Source organism: Leptonychotes weddellii, chromosome 1 (assembly GCF_054177405.1).
Source record: "Leptonychotes weddellii isolate Sample4059 chromosome 1, ASM5417740v2, whole genome shotgun sequence".
Classification (NCBI taxonomy): Eukaryota; Metazoa; Chordata; class Mammalia; order Carnivora; family Phocidae; genus Leptonychotes; species Leptonychotes weddellii.
The window spans coordinates 183,277,442-183,297,772 of NC_138369.1; the positions used below are offsets into that span (position 1 = coordinate 183,277,442).

At 43.3% G+C, this 20,331-nt stretch overlaps 1 protein-coding gene across 1 annotated transcript in view; it reads left to right on the forward strand.

Moving 5' to 3' along the window:
* Window positions 1-20,331, forward strand: part of ITSN1 (intersectin 1) — a 203,945-nt gene that overhangs the window by 135,841 nt on the left and 47,773 nt on the right. Inside the window, exons 19-24 of the mRNA XM_081819518.1 lie at window positions 892-1,013; window positions 9,659-9,906; window positions 11,339-11,498; window positions 14,814-15,019; window positions 15,808-15,890; window positions 19,687-19,862. Of these exons, the coding sequence (XP_081675644.1) occupies window positions 892-1,013; window positions 9,659-9,906; window positions 11,339-11,498; window positions 14,814-15,019; window positions 15,808-15,890; window positions 19,687-19,862 (995 nt within the window). The remainder of the gene's footprint in view (window positions 1-891; window positions 1,014-9,658; window positions 9,907-11,338; window positions 11,499-14,813; window positions 15,020-15,807; window positions 15,891-19,686; window positions 19,863-20,331) is intronic.

Genomic DNA, 20,331 nt, shown 5'->3' on the forward strand with positions numbered 1-20,331 from the left:
CATTAGTTTAAATTCCTATGTTTCCTCCTAGTATAGAATGAGGATTTCTTCTTCCTGTGGTCAGTGGGAAATGTGGCACCTCATCCAGTTCCAGACTGCATGAAGATAATACCTCCCCCTCACTGCTTTTCAGAGAAAATAGATGTGTGGCTAAATACCTACATTTCTAGGGTAAAACAGTTCAGAGGGCCGTGATTAGGTACTATTAAGTGAATCGGAAGTCAGACTGTCTTCTGTTTGCATGCATTTTTAAAAAAAAATTTTACTTAAACTCTAAAGTATTTTCATATAAGGTCTATCATTAGGCTCATTTCCCCCACCCCTGGGAGATGTGGAGGAAGGCTTACTTCACTGGGGATTATCAATAATAGTCATTGTTGGTGAAGTCAGCACTTAACGTTTTATGTGATTGCTTTAGCGGCCAAATATATCAGCATTTCCAAATCTTTCAAAAATGTGGAAAGTTGTGCTTCTTTGCTTCCTGCCAAAGGAGTTTTCTTGGCTGATTCAGATTGGGGGTCACATTCTAACTGCTGCATTGAACTCGGCACCCTGGCGGGGAGGGGAGATAGAAGTCCTGATGCTTTACAGATGTGTGCTACCGAAGCCTCAGCCAGGACCTAAGACAGCCTCGCTGCAATCAGCATTGGGATGGTCTTTGTTGGGGGAGTGGCAGCCAGTGAACTCCGATGGATTTGAGTTGCTGACACCAGGTTTGGCTCTCCTTTGGCACGAAGTATGTGCTTCAGAAATACCTTGAATAGATGGGAAGAGTTCAGATGTTAAGGTCAACAGCAGGGGAGAGGTCATTTGTTTGGCTTGTTGTCATGCATACGTGTTCCGTGTAATGCTTTATTTTTGTTCCCTTCTTCCCACTGTCTTTGTAAATAGAAAAAGGCCCACTTACAATTTCTGCACAGGAGAATGTAAAGGTGGTGTATTACCGAGCGCTGTATCCCTTTGAATCCAGAAGTCACGATGAGATCACGATCCAGCCCGGAGACATAGTCATGGTAAGAAAGACTCCAGTCAAAGTGTAATTTTCTGTCGATGATTAGCATCTGTCCTCCTCTTGCACTTTATTTGACAGAGTGAAATTGTCGCCGAGTGTGAAATCCAGGGTTTTTGAAGTATGGGCTCAATCTTCCTTTCCTATTAGAATGAAAGATGATATTTAGAAATGTATCCTAGCAGCACTTTAAGATAGAGGTGTTAAAGAAAATGGGTTCTTATCACAGCCTTGGTGTGTTTTTAACTTTGTAAAGGTCTGGTAATTTCAGAGTTTAGATTGCTTAAATACTATGAATAGTCTTTAAGAAATAGTTTTAAATGCAGAATGCTTTATCATCACTTTCACAATTGCCAATGATAACTTTTGTGTCTTTGGGTCAGTGCATCTTTTTTTCCCCTTTAACTGTGTGATCTTTGAATTGTGTGAATTACATACAGTTAATCTGCCTTCTTACTCTGTAAATGAGCAGATAAAAGAGTTCAGAATTTTGCTTTGTTGTAGTTCCTTGAACTATACTAATAGTTAAATAGACTCAAACTATAGTAACCACTTTAAGAAAGAATAAAGCCATGTGGTTAACCTAAATTATTTTCTGAAAGAAAACAGTAGTTCTTCCATCTAGTTAATAACCTCAGAATTAAGAGTCATAGAAGTGGTCAAACTTTGCATTACTGTTGGCATTTTTTGTTTGTTCAAAGATGGGAATGGTTCCGCATTGTAAAAGAACTCTGAGCGAGACAAACGTGCCTGTGGTTCCGGAAGTAGGTGTCTTTGAAGTTAAAGGGTTGTGCACAGATCATTGCACTATTGCTCATGCGTGCATCTTGCATGTTTACGTCAGATCTCTGCGTGGAGATGCTGTGATCCTTAGTGAGCCAAAATATATAGAAAGAACAATGTGTTTGGTCTTCAGAGATCTCCGGCCTTTCTCCCCTTTATTTCTGACAGTCTTATCTCAAATTATCATGGGCTTGAAATAAGGGAGTCAAGGCCAAATATCAGATTCTTTAGAAGTCAAAATCTCCGTAACAATAACACACCCTGTCCAAATAGAGTCCAGCCTTCGTTCAGCAAACAGTGTGTGAAGGCGTGCGTGCTAGCCTCACTCAGTCTTTACAGAAAGAACCGCTGGGTTCTCTGTGGGCGGGCACAGCGCTCTGTACACAGGGACGGTGTTGCAAGGCGTCTGCTTCACCACCAACTCTTTCCCACACTGTGTTTTCTAATAGCCCGAAGCAGCTTTACTCGTACTGCCTCATCTTTGAAATATCGCGGCTTTTAAAGCCTGTGAATTGTTACAATATATAAAAATACCATGCTGGGACTCTAAAACTTACGAAAGTACAATGTGACATCAGAGAGGGCCTCATTACAAAGTTGTTTCTTTACACTGAAACAAAAAAAAGAGCTTAAAGTTTTTGAAACTGGATTTTGTTGCAGCACAAGGTCCAGAAAAGTAGCGCTCTCTTCTTGAGATCAGGAAGTGTTACAAATGTTACAATAAGGAAGTGTTCTAGATGATCGGTACTTTAATGAGAAAATATTGCTGTATTTTGGAAACATAGTCTTGTTTCAATGATATTTTTCCTCAAACTGGCTAACCACCAGCTTGACTAGATGAATAGAGTTTAGATGTGCTGTAAAAATAAAACATTTCATTAAACATATTTTGCCTTGCTTTCAAACCTTTGCTTTCCTGGTGGAGGTTAAAGGGGAATGGGTAAGTCTGTGTAACTGTCAGGAAGTCTGCATCTTATTAAATGTTTTCTTCTTTTAAATCACTTTAATTCTGTGTAAGTACACATATCTTTGGGTGTTGTCGTGGCAGTAAAAATACGTTTTGAGTTTGTGTAGTAGGTTTTGCTTAAAAAAAAAAAAAAAAAGAGGTATAAAAGTTTGTGTACCGGATTTCTCTTTGCCAGATTCCATTTAAGCCCTAACTTGAAGGCTGTGTATTTGGCAAATTATAAGGTTAAGTCTCCATCTCAGGCTACAGACAAAAATAAGTTCCAAGTAGTTTAAACATAAAAGTTAAATTTCTTTAAAAGAAATTTTTTTTTTTTTGAAAAAGGAAAATATGGGAATAATTTCCTGGCAAAGAAATACCTTCCTGAGTTAAAACCAGAAGCCATAAATGGTAAAAATGGACAGATTTGACAATATAAAATAATTAAAACTTGTATATTGCAAAATACATCCATATTATATAAAGACTCCTAAAAGTTAATATGAAAGAAACCCAAAACTTACAAAACTTGTCCAAGGATATGAAGAGATATTCACACATGAAGAAAAGTATGTGATTTTAAAAATATACAGAAAGAGCCTTTATCTCACTAGTGATCAGGAAATGCAAGTTAAAAAACCCCAGATAGCATTTTTCATTTCTCACCTAAGCAAGTTTAAAGGTTTGGTAATATCCAGCTCTGTCAAGAATGCAGGAAAGTAGATCAAATACACGCTGTCAGCATGCTTATATGAATTGGCTAAGTTATTTGAAAAGCAATTTGACAATACCTGTTCAAATTTAAACTTCTGATTCCCCTTGACCCAGAAATTCTGTTATTTTCCCTCCTCTGGACTGTATTTTGGCAGATGCACAAATACATTTGTTGATGAAGGTTCACTGCAGCGTTGTTGGTAAAAACGAAAAAGGAATAGGCCCATATAAGTAAGGGAATGGTTTAAATAAATTATGATACAGCTAAGCAGGAAGATTTAAGATGTGAAAAAAAAACTGTATAGATCTACACATACAGATAAGCTCACCAGTAAAAAAAAAAAAAGGGCAGGAACAGTATGTACAGTATAATTGCATTTTGGTTAAATAAAAATCTATGTGTGTGTATATGTGAATGTTTTTATGTGTGTGGTTAAATTCTTGAAATATAGACATGAAACCATTAACATTGGTTACTGCTGGGCAGTAAAGAGGGGGCTTTCATGTTTAATTTTTTTTGTACTTTTATGTTATTTTCATATTTACAAATGTACCAACATTTGTAATTTTTAATGAAACACTAAAAATAAATCCAACTTTGACTAAGTATAACAGAATGAATACCCAGTTCTGGAATGGTGTTTGCTTTATCTCAGACATCCCAAATATGTCATGAAGGATGGAACGTACAGCTAGGCATAATTTACTGGCTTGCTGAGGGGACAGAGCAGTGTCTTCTTCTACTACACAATACAGCATTACACCCCAAATGGCATTCAGCTGTATTATCTTCATGAGGTTAACAGTCGGCGCGCACACACACACACACACACACCACCCCACCAAAACTGACATGTGATAGTAACATTTTTTATTTCCTGGAGTTTGAGGTTATCATTTTTACATGATCATGAAAATATGTAGTAGAACATTACTATCGATCTCTTGGTTGAATAATCAGGATTTCACTTATTTTTGTGGGCACAATAACCATCAGATTCTGATTTCTCAAACTTCTTTGTAAATTAGTGGACTATTCCTGGTTAGATTTCAGAAGTCTAAGATTTCCTTTTTTAACATTGGCAGCCTTGGAGGGAGCTTTAAAAAGTCTTTTGTTTTTGAAAAAAACTATCAGTCCAGTTTTCTCCAAAAAAATATTTTTTCCACGGTTGACAAAAATAAAAGTGGTATCTTGTATATAGTCCTGTTTTAAATATTGCTTATAATATAAAGAAATATAAGATGATGTCTGCCATTCATATATTTAAAGTCTTTTTAGAAAAGTAGGGAGAAACGCATGAAAAAGCCAATGTCTGATGAAGTTCTCAATGAATGCTTACTAACTGTCCTAGGAATTTAAGAGGAAAGGAATCAGAATGGACTGATATGCTCAGGGAGGAACTTTTTTTTTTTTAAAGATTTTATTTATTTATTTGACAGAGAGAGAAAGCATAAGTAGGCAGAGCGGCAGGCAGAGGCAGAGGGAGAAGCAGGCTCCCGGCGGGGCTCGATCCCAGGACTCTGGGATCATGATCTGAGCTGAAGGCAGCTGCTTAACCAACTGAGCCACCCAGGTGCCCCAGGGAAGAACTTCTTAATGGAAGCTTCTTAATTGAGTTTGACCTTGAGTTTGACAGCTAGTACTTAAATACTGTGAACATTGATGGCCTATCTTTCTGATCCAGAGGTCCCAAAATTTGGAGAGTGAATAGATCAAATTTGACATCCATGATGTATTGGAATAGCATAAGAAATCAGAAGAGGGGTGCCTGGCTAGCTCAGTTGGAAGAGCATGTGACTCTTGATCTCGGGATCATGAGCTCAAGCCCCATGTTGGGTGTAGAGCCTACTTAAAAAAAAAAAATTTTTTTTTAGAAGACCTTTGCTCACTGCCATTTTGTTGAAGTTTGTCTTAAAAGCACAGGCTGATCATCTAACTCAGCAGGTCTGGGTGGTGCAGGACTGAGGACATTAGAACTGTTCATGGAGCTTAGAAGAAATAAGCGTTCTAGGGCTCACCCCTAGAGACTCTGGGCACTTTACTCCATATACAGGATTCAGAATCTTCTCCAAGTAGACCTCTTAGGCAGTCATTTTTGGGAATCACCTATCTAACCTAATGCCTTTTTCCTGTCAAGACTAATTCTAAATCATTTCTGAAACATATCCTCTTAGAAATTTCCCCCAAAAGGACACTTCTTTATCGGTTATCAGCCAATCTGCCAGTTCCATTCATCCTGAAAATTGTTTATCTTCTAATTTGGTGTTATTCATGTAACATTAAACTCATTGTTTTTCCTTGTTTTCTCTGGATGGGGATTTTTTTTAGTATAGTTAGTATCTTTTCTTTCCTGCCTTCCTTCGATTTCCATAGCCTTAACATCTGAGGTTGGCTTGTTTAGTAACAAGTGGCCATAGTATCATCATTGTTTGGAGGGACGGGTACACATCCGATTCCAGGAGTGGGCCATACGCAGCCCCCGGCCTGTTTATTATAATAAAGTTTTATTGGAATGCAGCTGGACCCATTCATTTGCATGCTGCTTTCAGCTGCTTTTGCACTGCAAGGGTAGAGTTGAGTAGTTACAACTGAGGAGAAATTTGATGACCTCTAAATTAGAGCTTTAGAAAACAATTTTCATATTCCAACCCAAAAGTTTTTGGGAAAACACTGTATTCCCAAGCTAGCAGATGCAGAAACCATGTGCTGTGCCCCCCGTACTCAGCACATCCCAGGCAGCCCCCCCAGCTGCTCTGAGTTGGTACACAGTTTAAATCTCTTTGCTGTCCTTGTTCTGTGTCATGCTTGCGAGGGGAGAGGGACTTTCTCTTTCCTTCTTTGCAACAAGGTCAGAGATTTCAGAAATCTTCATGCTACCGGAGGAATTTGGCAGCCATGAAGCATATAAACAGTGAGAAAGGAGACCGTATTATCGGGCTTCAGCCATATGTACTTGAACCTCATAGCTGCTATGTGCATTCGACTGTTGAATCCAAGCCCTGCAGCCTACAGTGTATATTAACATTCTGTAGAATAGATCAGTAACGTTCGAGACACGTGCACTGTGTCTGGGGTTTGTGTTTCCCTTTTTGTTGATGTTCCACTAGAATGATCCCCAAATGCTTTGAGGTGTTGCAGTGGGGCTAGTTAAATGAAAGTGTAGTAAGACCACTATTTTTAATATTTCAGATCCCCCTGACTTAGAGCCACCAGGAGATGAATCTACTTTATGTATGTTAAACTCCACATTATAGCCAGCCCTGTATGCCTAACTCTTTTTCTGCTCTAATCTTATGTACTGTTTTTCCACCTTTGGATTGGCATTTTGGGTCAAGTTTCCCAAATCCAGGAAGAAATATTTCTCCTTTTCATATGAGAACCTTTGTGCTTTTTCTAAGTGGTTAATTAATGTTGAGAGTGAATTTTTCTTACATCCTCTGAATCTTAAAATGAAGTTATTCGTTAAAACTAATGGATTCCTGTAAGAACAAATCAGGCTTATTGAGACTATTGGTTGGTCAGAGTTGACCAGTGAATTTCCTTGGTTAAAAGGGAAAAACTGATCTATTACCCTGAAGGATGGGGAAACTCTTGTTGGCACAGATAAGAGGCTTATATGATACCTTCTCTGCTTCCTAAGTATACAAAACACCTTTCAGCGGTGAAGCACGCTTTCTGTCTTATGAGGGGAACAGGGCTGGATGTGATCAGCTACCTGGGGTGCAAGCTAGACCTGCCCAAAGGGCTTCAGATCCAATTCCAGATGTCAGTCCCAAAAGTCCTGTTAACCAGAGAAGACCCTTTGTGTCAGGGGAATGACAGTAAAACCCAGGACATAATTGAGTCAAGCAGAGGACATTTGAGGAGGTCCTACTTGGACAGACGAGTAGCAGTTCCAGACAGGCCATGATGCATGATTGAACTCCAGCCCCTTAAAGCATTGCCGCTGGCGGAAGGCAAACGCAGAGGGCCCGGGGTCCCAGGCAGGTTCCTAGACAGAGAGCGCCCCATACAGAAAACAAGGGATGGTTCCGTAAAGTGGCGTAAAGACGAGGCTCTTAGAACGGGACAAAAGCCCACATGAGAGAGCTTCAGTACAGATTTAGAGCGGGACAGCAGGAGAGGTGGCTTTTAAAGCTCTATCACTGAACACTTCTCAGATGCCAGGCAGTGCTTTAAATATTTCACAATTCTCATAGCCACCAATAATGAGACAGGTACTATCATCACTATGTGACGGATGAAGAACTTGAGGCACCGAGCAATGAAAGTTGCCCAAAGTCACCCAGCTAATAAATGGTAGAACTGGTATTTAAATTGGGGCAGTCTCCTGAGCTCTACTCTTGATCATTACCCTTCGCCTTCTGGAGGCCAGGTCACTGTGTCAGGCTCCAGTTCCTTCCTTACTCCTGCCCGACATCACCTTGGTCCTAGAGAGGTGGAGGGGGTGGGAGCTTGGCTGTCGTTGAACCTGCCCAGGAGTTGGGGAGCCCCCCGCACAATCTGGCCATGGCGAAGCTGTGCCGATGTTTAAATGTGTCAGTGTCACCAGTAAATATAAATGAAGAAGGAAAATCATTTAGCCATTTGCATTTTGCATAAAATCCAAGTGGGAAAAAATGTCCTCTTAAATCCTCATCTAGAGAAACAGTTGGGGCTGCCCAGAAAAAGGAATGTAAGCACAAAACAGTGTGGGGGAGTTGAATGAAAAGTGGCTAATGTGTTCACATCTGATGTAAGCGTTAGCAGGAGTATCAGAACTGTAAAGCAAAAAATAGAATCTCCGAAGCGGTATTGCTCTTTATCTTGGGGAACTCCTTTTTGGAGCATTCTCAGTTTTTAAAAATTGCTTTTACCCCTGACAGTAAGGGTGCCTTAAGGTGGAGCAGAGTGCCAGTATCTTCTACTCACTGACAGTTTTGTAAATAAGATCTTGAGTTAAGTCGTAAGCCATGTAATTCTACTTTTTCCACCCCGTCCCAAGCATGTTGAAAATTCAAGTATGCTAATAAACATTTACACTTACTCTGGACTGAATACAGGTAGTAGATGTTCGGTTCCATAGTTTGGAGCTTTATTTTTTTTATTATTATTTTTTACTGTATGTTTGAATGAGTTAGAAAACTGGTATTTTTTCTCTTTTTCCAAAATCACTGTTAAGGTCCTCCCTACTCATTTCTGTGATTTCTAAAAAGCAACATTAACGTCTGATGAAGTGTCCAATGTTTTACCTCCTTGGGCAGTATATGTTAAGGGATAAAAATAAGATAAGGTCTCTGATTTGATTCAGTAATGAAAATAGTTTTCTAATAGTGAAATAATTTTCCTCCAATAATAGTGAAATAATTTTCCTCCAAAGTCATTCTCCTGTTGCTCATAAAATGGGGGCGGGGGGTAACTCATAAAGATAGGTAGAACCATCCTGGTGATTTTGAATGATGCTTTTAAATTAGAATTAAAATGCAAACATAAAAGCACTTGATATAATAGCCCCTGTGAGAGTTTTAAACAGCAGAAATCTGTATTCTCATGTGCACTTTTATAATATTAAAGTTAAATCTATATAAAAGAAAAACATAGGACCTTAATAAAATTGACTGTTGCCATGAATAATCTCCTTTAATTTAAATTAGATACATGATGAGAAAATTAAAGAAGAGCTTTTAAATGGCTTAACATCAGCTTTGCTTCCCGTGGAAACCATCTAAGACCGTGTTTTTATCTTTCCTATCCCTGTGCTGAACAAATACCGCTTAGTTATTAGAGATTTTGAGTACTGATTAATGTTGATTGCACCCTTTGCTTTCAGCTTTAAATCATAAACCCAAGTCAAATTATTTTTTAATAATTCCATGACCTCCCAAGTGATGAAGTCTGTCACATCACTTTCCAATTCAAGGTAACTCTAAAAATTTCAGCTATGGACCTGAGGACTTTAGGCACTTTATCTTAACTGCCATTGCTAGAAAAGGGGGGGAGAAGCTAAAAAAAAAAAGCAGAAAGAACGAGACCTTGCTTTACAACACATACTGTTTGTTCAGAGTTAATGTTTAGAGACGGTTTTCCCAGACATGCAGATGAGAACAGGGTGAAGAGGCGTCCGTGTGGTGTGTCCATCCGACAGGGTCGGAGGCTTGGGGCTTGGTCCTGGGAGAGCGCTTGGTGTCTTTACAGGTTGATTTAAAGTCTGTGACTTTTCCTGCAGGTGGACGAAAGCCAAACTGGAGAACCAGGCTGGCTTGGAGGAGAATTAAAAGGAAAGACGGGCTGGTTCCCTGCAAACTATGCAGAGAAAATCCCAGAAAACGAGGCTCCCGCTCCAGTCAAACCCGGGCCTGACCCAGCCTCTGCGCCTGCACCCAAACTGGCCGTGCGCGAGCCCCCCACTCCTGTGGCGGTGACCGCTCCAGAGCCCTCCACGACCCCGAACAACTGGGCTGACTTCAGCTCCACGTACGTGTAGGCACGCTCTTGATCTTGATTGAAAAGTTCTGACTTTTTTTATTTTTTATTTTTTTTTATTTTATTTTTTTAAGATTTTATTTATTTATTTGACAGAGACAGAGATAGCGAGAGCAGGAACACAAGCAGGGGGAGTGGGAGAGGGAGAAGCAGGCTTCCCGCTGAGCAGGGAGCCCGACGCGGGGCTCGATCCCAGGACCCTGGGATCATGACCTGAGCCGAAGGCAGACACTTAACGACTGAGCCACCCAGGCACCCAAAAAAGTTCTGACTTTTTTTAAACTAAAGCTTAGGCTAACATAGAAGACAAATACCGTGTTTTCTAGGATTTCGTTTTGCTGTGGATTCAGTCATTGTGACTCTTCTGCAATACACGTGTGGTGTGCAGTTCTGCTGCTATAATTATGGGCGTCTTATTTTCCAAACCCAGAATCAGGATGTACAGTCTAACAAAGGAATTTTTTTTTTTTAAGAGAGAGAGAGAGACAGGGGCAGAGAGAGAGGGAGAGAATCTTAAGCAGGCTCCATGCCCAGCGCAGAGCCCAGCGTGGGGCTCGATCCCACGGCTGTGAGACCATGACCTGAGCCGAAATCAAGAGTCGGACGCTTCACCGACTGAGCCACCCAGGCGCCCCTCAAAGGAATTATTTTGCTTTTCAAATGTGTTTATGTCTCATAAAGACGTAAAAAGTAAATTACATTTGGGTTTGCGCTCGCACCGATGTAGTTATTTAACATTATAAAGATCACAAAATTAAAACCGTCCCTGAGCTCCAGCATGACTGGTTGCTGTAAGGGTACCACCTGTCATTACCCCAGTGGCTGGGCACGTGGCCTGGTGCTCGCTGTGGCACCGATGGGACAGAGAGACGGTGTTGAGTGCCAGCTGCGAAGCCGGCATGTTTTCCTAGGTGCCGCCTGACTTCCTTCTTGCTGGCCTCGCTGTTGTTTTTACAAATGACAGAGTGGCAGAATATTGTTGCCATTTTATCAATGAGGAAATGAAGATTCAGAGAGACTACTGTCATGTGCCTGAGGTTCGTCGCTAGGGTGTGAAGCTCGGACTCAACCACGTCTGAAGCTCTTTCCTCCCCGTCTTGTTTTTGAACTTTAGGAAGTCCCATAAGGGGTGCCTGGGTGGCTCAGTCGTTAAGCGTCTGCCTTCCGCTCTGGTCATGATCCCAGGGTCCTGGGATCGAGCCCCACATCGGGCTGCCTGCTCGGCAGGAAGCCTGCTTCTCCCTCTCCCACTCCCCCTGCTTGTGTTCCTTCTCTCGCTGTGTGTGTCTCTCTCTGTCAAATAAATAAATAAAATCTTTAAAAAAAAAAAATAAAGAAAGCCCCATAAGTCTCCGTGTGCCGCGGGTGAAAGCTGGTGCATAGGAAGGACTCACTTCTCATGGTGGCGTATGTTTCCTTCCAGGTGGCCCACCAGCACGAGTGAGAAGCCGGAGACAGACAACTGGGATGCGTGGGCCGCCCAGCCCTCGCTCACCGTCCCCAGCGCCGGCCAGCTAAGGCAGAGATCAGCATTTACTCCAGCCACAACCACTGGCTCTTCTCCGTCTCCTGTCTTAGGCCAGGTAAAGGCTGTCAGGGGGAGTGTGAAGACCCGGCCCGCTGTACCCAGTACCAGCACATTTGGCAAGTGCTTCTGGACAGTGTTATTTGTATGTATCTGGGTCAGGTGGCCGTGTGGATTCAGGTCACGTTTTCCCAATAGCGTTCAGGAGCCTGGAGAGTTCGGAGGAGGGTAATCTCCTGCACAGATTGACCAGAAAAGCTTCCCTGAAGAAGGGGCATTTGAACAGCATCTTGCTGTGGGTAGATTTTATTCGCAAGTGGAGCGGGCTGGCCTCACAGCCAGCAAATACCGTGAGGAGAGGCTTTAAGGTAGGAGATCAGAGTGTTTGGGGAAAAGCTTGGGCCAGTCGATTTGGGGAGACCAGTGAGTATATATCGGAAAAGATTGGCTGATTACAGGTGAACAGGATAAAGTAGTTAATTCTGAATATTACTACTCCATACAGTAAAGCAGTCATTGACTTAAAGCAGTAAAGATAAAGGAATGTCTATAAATGATCAAACAGAGCAAGTGCCCATTGGGCAAGCATTTGGGGGTGGGGGGACAGCTTCTGACCTGGAGCAGGTTCGTGGGGAGGTGCAAGCAGAGGACATCGGGCAGGAGCGACCGCTAAGCAGGACCAAGTCACACTCCTATTGGAGCCAAAGGAAAGGAGAGTGGTGGGGGATTGAGGGAAGGATTTGACCTCAGAGAGAAACGGGGGCACAAAGAGAAAGTGATTTTTAGTTGGAGGAGCAGGTTGTAGATGTGTTTAGTTTAAGGTGAATGTGGGGCACCAGGTGGGCCCATCCAGCGGGCAGTCGGAACGTAGATCAGCTCTGAGGCCACGTATGAGCTCTTCAAAAAAGAGAACAGAGCGAGAAAATGGAAAACAGGCAGAGTGTGTGTGTTCTGCAACCCAGGAGAGGAGGAGGAGCTCCTGCCCGGAGGGGTTCCTTCCCTTTGCTTCTGTCCCGGCTTGGCTGTTTGCAGAAAGGGGGGTGGTGACCAGGCCAAGAGAGCAGTCAGTGTGGCTAGAAGAGTGACCTGGGACCTGGGACGGAGTAGGATAAACCCATGGCGAAGAGTGGGGGAGGCAGAGAGGGTGAGCGAGTGAAGAGGTTTGTGACCCCGGAATCACGGGAGCAGAGCGGAGGGAGGGCACCGGGGAGAAAGGGACCGCAAGTCAGGCCCCAAGAACGCCATGGTGGGGGGTGGGAAGCGCATGCAGGGTGCAGAAAGAAGACAGGATTCTTCTTCTGGGAGAGGGAGGGTGAAGAGAGACTGGAGAAAGATAAAGGAGAAAAAGGAATTCAGGTGGCACAGTGTGGCCACCTTCTCGGGAGGGGATCCTGAGGGCTGCGGAGTGCACAAAATCAGCCAAGAAGAGTGAAGGATTTCTGGGCGGGATTTAACCTGAATCTCTAACTGGTCGTCCCTGCACTTTATCTCAGCTCCCTGCAGCCATACGCCAGTCTAGTCCAGACTAGAAATAGCAGTAGAAAGAGAAGCTGCTACTACAGTAATTGTTACTACCACAGCAATACTAGGGATAGATTCATTAAACTTCCTTAACCTTTTAGAGGAAGTGTTTCTGTTTAAAAGGTGGAAACTGAGGCCTAGGGAGATGAAGCGGTTGTCCAGAGTCACGAAATTACTGACACACGTAGGGTTCCAACCCCGAGTCTAGGCTGTGTCCGGTCCCAGGCTGGGTTATTCGCTTGTGTCCGCGGGGAAGGGTTGACAAGGCAGGCACGGGGAGGGCGTCTCGGGGGAAGAGCTCATGAGACGCCAGGGAGGGCCCACGCAGTCGAAATGGCTAACCTGGGGGCCCAGGCTTGGCAGAAGAATGAATGGAAGGAACTGGGAGGATTGGACAGCACAAAAGAGCCACAAGCCAGAGGACTGTGGGGATGGGGGGCTCCCGCAAGCCGAGGGAAGAAAATGGGAGACAGAGAATCTGTGAGACTTGAAGGAGGTGTGCAGCCGAGATGGGAGGGAGGAGGGACGTGGTAGGTTTGAGAAGGTGAGGACCCAGGAAGACCAGGGGTGGAGAGGTTGTCAACATGGCTGCTGGGGCTATTTGACATATAAATGCTCACCATCGAGCGTCGATAGGACAGTGTCCTCTAAAGGCAAGTACGCGTTGGTCCTGAAGGAGCTGTCTTTGGGCATCATCTTTTGTGTCTGTCCGTTTTCACACATGCTTGAAAGTTGACGTTGTATTTTTTTAGTATTATCTTAAGATACTGTAATGGTTTTACGTTACAGTTTTTAAAAAGATAATAAATGGCTCACCCTGCCTTTCCAGCCTCATCTCCTACTACACCCCTCCAGGAAACCAGGCTCCATGCACCCCAGGACTATGCTCCTCTTCCTGGACCCTTTGATGTGCTCCACCTCGAGGCCTTGGCCTGTGCCGTGCCCTCGGCCTGGAGCGCCCTTCTTCCGAAGCCCTAGCTCGCCCAGTCCTTCTCGCCCTTCAGGGCCCAACTCCAGTGCCGCAGCCTCCGTGACATTGTCCCTGTTGCCCGTGGGCAGAATTCAGTCCTCTTTCCTCTCTCTTCCCACAGTGAATAGTTGGAGCCTCTTTGTGGTAGATTTCATTCTACCAGGTGGTCTAGATCATTGCGTGTATCTCTTTCTTCCCCATTAATTGTGAAGTCTTCACTAAGAATAGCGTACTGTCCCTTTTTATGGTTAATAAAGTCTTTTAACCTAAATTATTTTGAGCAGGCAGCTGGCATTTCATTCCTCTTTGTAATAACCCCACGTTGCCTTTGCATGTAGATGTTGGCATGGATCACAATGCGTTTATGCCCCGTGTCCCTAAAAAGGAACTAAAACAAGCGCAGTCCAACGCAGGGCATATTTTCCTGTGTCCACCTAAACTCAGATATCAGTTCATTATCCCTTGAGGTTCCATAAGCTTTCTGCTCCCCTATCAATCTTCCACCAAACGCCTGAATCCGGGGGAGGGGTACCCTGGGCCCCTCGGGGGTTAAAATGGAACCAAATAGAAAAGGCACACAGCCAGGTGCCACAAAATAAATACGACCTCCTGGCTTGTTGAAAGGGGGCGTTTGAGATGGCCAGACAATGGCCTTGTGATTAGGCTGGCAGGTTTGCGCCTCTCCTTTTGAAGAGAAGCCATTCCTAAGACGCAGGGACGCATCCAGTACCCATGCTACACCGAAGCAGGGTCCTTTGTGGCCAGGTGCATGTGTGTGTGTGTGCGTGCGTGTGTGTGTGCGTGCGCTTGCTGGGAAGGAGCGTCCTGAGTCGGTGACCGATCACGGAGTAACGAGAGGTCCTTTATGTGTTTCCGTACAAGGGCGAGAAGGTGGAGGGACTACAAGCCCAAGCCCTGTATCCTTGGAGAGCCAAAAAAGACAACCACTTAAATTTTAACAAAAATGATGTCATCACCGTCCTGGAACAGCAAGACATGTGGTGGTTTGGAGAAGTTCAAGGTCAGAAGGGTTGGTTCCCCAAGTCTTACGTGAAACTCATTTCAGGGCCCATAAGGAAATCTACAAGGTATTTTTGTGTTTGTCTGCTTCTGTTAGATGAAAATAATGTTAGGCATTAAAGTATTGCTTGCATTGGTTAAGATTCACAGATGGGATTGCAGGATAATTTTGTCTTCCAGATCCTCTAATGCCAGAAGTTAGGGGACGTGCCAGCAGAAGGCAGCCTCTGACAAATAAGTGGTCATTTTTTTCCCTTTCACTTGTGGAAGGCTGCGTATCTTGTTTTTCAGTGACTTCTGTAACATTCTGAGACCTGGAACATTCGTGTGGCTCTGTCGGAGAGTAAGCCTCTCTTCGTGCCTGGTACCCAGTACTTTTGCCAGATACACACGAAGACTTAGAGGCCCAAAGCTTTTGGGGAAATAATGGAAAGAATGAATTCTCTCTTTTTTGTTAGGAACCTTAGAGCATGGTTCCTAATTTAACGTAAAGGTTGTAGATCAATTATTGGAGTCATGAAGTTGCTCGAAACAAATTATGAGCTTCAAGGAGATAAAAATAGCAAAAAATCGTGGACGAGCATCTATCCTTCATGCTTGGAAATAGACCAGTACGTGGGCTGCGCACCCAGCGTAGCAAGCGCTGAAAAACAAGAACACAGGCTCAGAATCCTGCCTCTGCTGCACGTTCCGTGTTTTCACTTAGCCAAGTGCACCTGTTTCTGCTGTAGATGGTCCAGAGTTTTAAACATTAAGCAGTTTTAAAAAGAAAAAAAGGAAAAGGAAAATCAATGTCATTTGTATTCATTTCTTTGAAGATAAAAATTAAAATACTTTCTCTTCCCACCTCTTCCAGCATGGATTCTGGTTCTTCAGAAAGTCCTGCTAGTCTGAAGAGAGTAGCTTCACCAGCAGCCAAGCCAGCCGTCTCAGGAGAAGGTGAGAGAACCTGAGGCTAATGATGCTCTTCAGGAGGGTCGAGGGGCTCACGTCACAGAAACAGTAAATGTTTGAAATGAGATGGAATTTCCCTTTAAAATAGGCTACATTGATTGATGCTCGGTGTGTTCCAGTCTGAGGTAAAATGCAAGGTTAGATCTTCACAGAAGCAGAGTACCTCATGGAGACTTTCAGAACAGTATCCGATAATATTGATCATAAACACCGAATCTTGTCATGATATTGGTCATGAGCCCTTTGACCTTTGAAGGAGGCCCATCGGCGTCGCTTGGGATCCCGTTTCGTGAGCATCTCTGTGGCCAAATTGTGGTCGCTGCTTCCCCGAATAGAGCCCATTCCCCACTGACCCGTACATCAGTGTGTTGTTTTAAAACTGTAACGACATGGTCAAGTAAAGCTGTCCCAGCAAACTCTGCCACCTCAAAGGAAACAGAGAAGCTCCGATTTTCGGTTCCTGGGAAATAACCACACCAGATGACTTAGGCCTAAAGATGTCATTTTGAGTGTTTCTGACACAAATAATTAATTGCTTTATTTCCTGGTCTACCTCATGAACATAATTCTGAGAATTGCCCATGCCGATACATGGCAAGGGGTTTAAAATGAACGAAACCCACATAACCTGGGCTCTCGTGGTAAAAATCTCCCGTCTTCCCTGCATTCAGTGTAGCCGTTCTCATCTAATTGTAGAGTGCTACCTGAAGCTGACGGGCTTTCCACCAGAAGTCTGATCAGTGCTCCGAGTTAACAGAGGTCTACCCAGTTGTATACTAATTTTTCATGGGTTCCTCAAATAAATTCTATGAATATAGCGTGTTTGATTTAGTTTCTTCGCCATCGTGGGGTTGTTGCATTCCTCAGAAAGTGTGCCTGGTGAAAGACAGAATTATGAAACCAGTTGTTTGAGTGGAGACAGCAAGGATTAAGGTTGTTCAGTGGTCTTTCAGACTCACGGTAACACAGTTAACTTTTCCAAAAGGAATTCAAGAAGCAAAATTTTTGTAGTTTATAGATACAGCTATAAACCTCATCACTGCCAAACAAATCCAGCATTTTATTGGATCCCTTTTTTGCTGTTCCCACCAAAACGATCATTAGCAGAGTTCTGTTTATACACTCTTATCAGTCATCTGAATGAGTGTTTATCCACTGTTAGCAGAACGAGGCACAAAAAAGCTCTTTTAAACACAGCGTGTGTGGTCAATTTTGTACAAAGCAAATTTTACGATTCTGCCCAAATTCAGTGTATTCTCTCCAATTAAGTCTCCTCGGAGGGCTGAAGTTTATACCCTGGCTCTCGCCTAGTAGCCATGTACTCTTGATCATGCCTTCAGTTCCTCATCTGTAAAGTGGGCATACTGACCACCCCTTCAGGTAGGAAGTTATTACAAAGGATTATGAGATCATCTGTGTCAAGCAATTAGGAGAAGTCAGTGAGCGTCCGCTAGTGTTCTTGCCTTTTTGCCCCGTTTCCTGGATTGTTGATGGAGAGCCACTCAATGCAGTAGCATTCTCGTCTAGGAGCAGTGCCGATGAATGATGAATGCTGATTTGTTTTGAAACATGTACAGAGGCCTCATCCCTTGAGGCCTCACTATAGAGGTCACAGGTGAACCACACACATGTTTAAAGTTGGGTAACAGAGAGAGATTCTAATCCCCGCTGACATTTATTACATCCATTGTCAGATGATTTAGGAATATTAGGAAACACTAGGAGAGAGATCGCTGGCCTTCCGGAGTGGCGTGGAAGAACTTGGCAGTTGACGTTCAGAGAAAAGCTGTCTGTATATATTAATGAGCCCCTTATTCATACTGCATTAAAGGCAGTCACATTTAAAGTAAACCATACGCCAGAATAAGTAGATTTGTCAGTTTGGGTAGCTCTTAGAATGCCGGCTTGGGAATGGCCAGTGCCCTGTGGTAAATGTCTCCGGAGGCGGTCCCCACTGAGCCCGGCAGCAGCGTCCCAGATACCAGTGTGCATCGCGGGGCAAGCAAAGCCACAGTCTTTTCCAGTCCCCTTGGTACCTTACAGTGCAGCCGTAGGTTCAGCCAGAGTTCATGCTTCTGAAGTTTCGTAAGCATTTTGAAAGTAACTTCAAAATTTGGATCCTTTTTTGAGCAAGTGACTTCTCAGTGCAGGAATCACTGGGAAAAGTATTGATCTGCCAAGGATCCTATCTTAACTGGCCGAACACGAGCTAAGGGGCAATTAACAAAGCAACACCAAAAGGGAAGGATCAGAGTACTGAGAAATCAGGAGAAGGAATGATATTAATGAAAAAAAGAATGTCCTTGGCAAGAGCGCCAGACTTTGATTTCCACGTGCGGGAAATCATTTTTCCAGTTTTAACTGTGGAGGTGTGCGTTTGCCGCACCGGAGGACTCGAGACAGAGAGGCTCCTGTTCTCCCTCGAACATTCGGGTGATCTTGTGTCTGCCGTGGGGTCCGCACCCCACCAGCCTGCAGGCCGAGCTGCTGAGGCTGACTCAGCCCTTGGAGGGCTCTCCCACAATGGAGAGCTGCCCACATTAGCACTCGCATTAGGGGGCTTTGTGTTTTTTTGTGTTTGTTTTAGCTTTCATTAGTACCCCCTGCAGAGGCTCTTAAAATGAGCCAAAAGGATTCCTCCAAACTAAATTTCTGCCTATTAATTAACGTTAGGCTCTGAATTTAAGGGCTCCCTCTGAAGTTTTAGCCAGAAACAGGCATCATCCATCATAAAAATGAACTTTCTGAGTAGGTAAATGGTGATTTTTTTTTAATTACTTTTTTAAAAATACCCAAAGGCCTAGGATAAAATGGAGAAAAAGTGGAAGCAAGAAACCTAGGTTCAGCTTTCTGTAAATCTTTTATCCAGCACCTAGTGTAGCGTCTAGAATTTTGTGTCTAGTGATCTTTCGGAGAGTGTGATTTGGTTTCTGAGCCTTAGCAAAATCAACTTTTTGTAATTCAGAAGAAAATTTTCCTGGAATGCACACCCTTCACATGCAAGATGTAAGGAACATTAGTTCTTATCCTTTAAAATGTGAATAATAAAATGTAAGAAACTGAGATTTCTTTTCAACTTGTTCAGAAAGATTTGCTTATTTTCTGGGATTGAGTAGACATTACTTTTGTTACCAGTCCACCTACCTGTTTGTGCACCTGAATGACAAGTAGATGCCCGTTTTTAACTAAATAGCATATATCTTTATTTTGTGTTTTAACAGCTTCCGACCATCTGTGTATATGGCACAAAAGGGCCTACGTTTTCACTCAGGCGCTTGAATGATGTACAGCATGTCTTATTTAATTTACATAAAGGTTATACTGTATCTAAAACTTTTTCAGAATTGTGACTTGGTACCCTTCAAATGGAAATACAGATATCTATGTGGGTACAAGAGCCTGTGTGTCTGTGCATCTAAATCAGCGCTCAGCACGACTACTCAGTAAATGTTAGTTAAAAGTAAATGTAAAAGCCATTTCCACTTAAAATTATAGCTCACTCCTGGCACTCAGGGTTGGTAGACATGCAGTTGGCCTTTTTTGTTCACATGGCTGGGTCTTCACAGGAATTGTCCCCTGTCTGCAGTTACTGAATGTTTATGTGCAATTGGGGAATTTGGAGCCCAGGGTGTTCTGCAATTCTGTTTTATCTGTGCACAAGCCTTTCTCTTGAATGGATCTTATCCTAACCTCCTTATTCATAAACTTGCATTTGCAAAGCTGTCTGGGATTTCTGTAAACAATCAAGCTCTCTCCGTATCTCAATATTTCTCCCCACCAGAATTTATTGCCATGTACACTTACGAGAGTTCTGAGCAAGGCGATTTAACCTTTCAGCAAGGGGATGTGATTTTGGTTACCAAGAAAGATGGTGACTGGTGGACAGGAACAGTGGGCGACAAGTCCGGAGTCTTCCCTTCTAACTATGTGAGGCTTAAGGACTCAGAGGTAAACCCACATTAACTGTTTCCTCTCCCTTTCTGTGTGGTGATTCTCTTTGCAGAGTCACAATATTTGACGGTGGAACGCTTTGATGGGTTTGGCTAAGTTCCGGGAATTTGACAGCAAATAACGGAGTGACCCGTAACTGTTTGAACTTGTCATTTGGTGCTGCAGGGTAGGCCTTGGCTTCCCACAGGCAGAAGATCTCCCTGGGGCCGAGCGGAGGCCGGTCTGCACCAACTGCATTAATGTTCAGTATTCATCTCTGTTCTGCATGTGACTGACTTAGGATTTGGAGTGAACGTGCTTGATTAGGTATTCGGGGTCACTGATCTGGGATACTCACAGAAGGGCACACAGCAGTATTTCACCCATGTAAACAAAAGGATTTTGGTGATTCGGGCCCCAGAATATTGGGCAGTAGAGAGTTTCTAAAAGTTACATTTTTACCTACACATTAGGAAGACGTAAGATTTAAGAGATC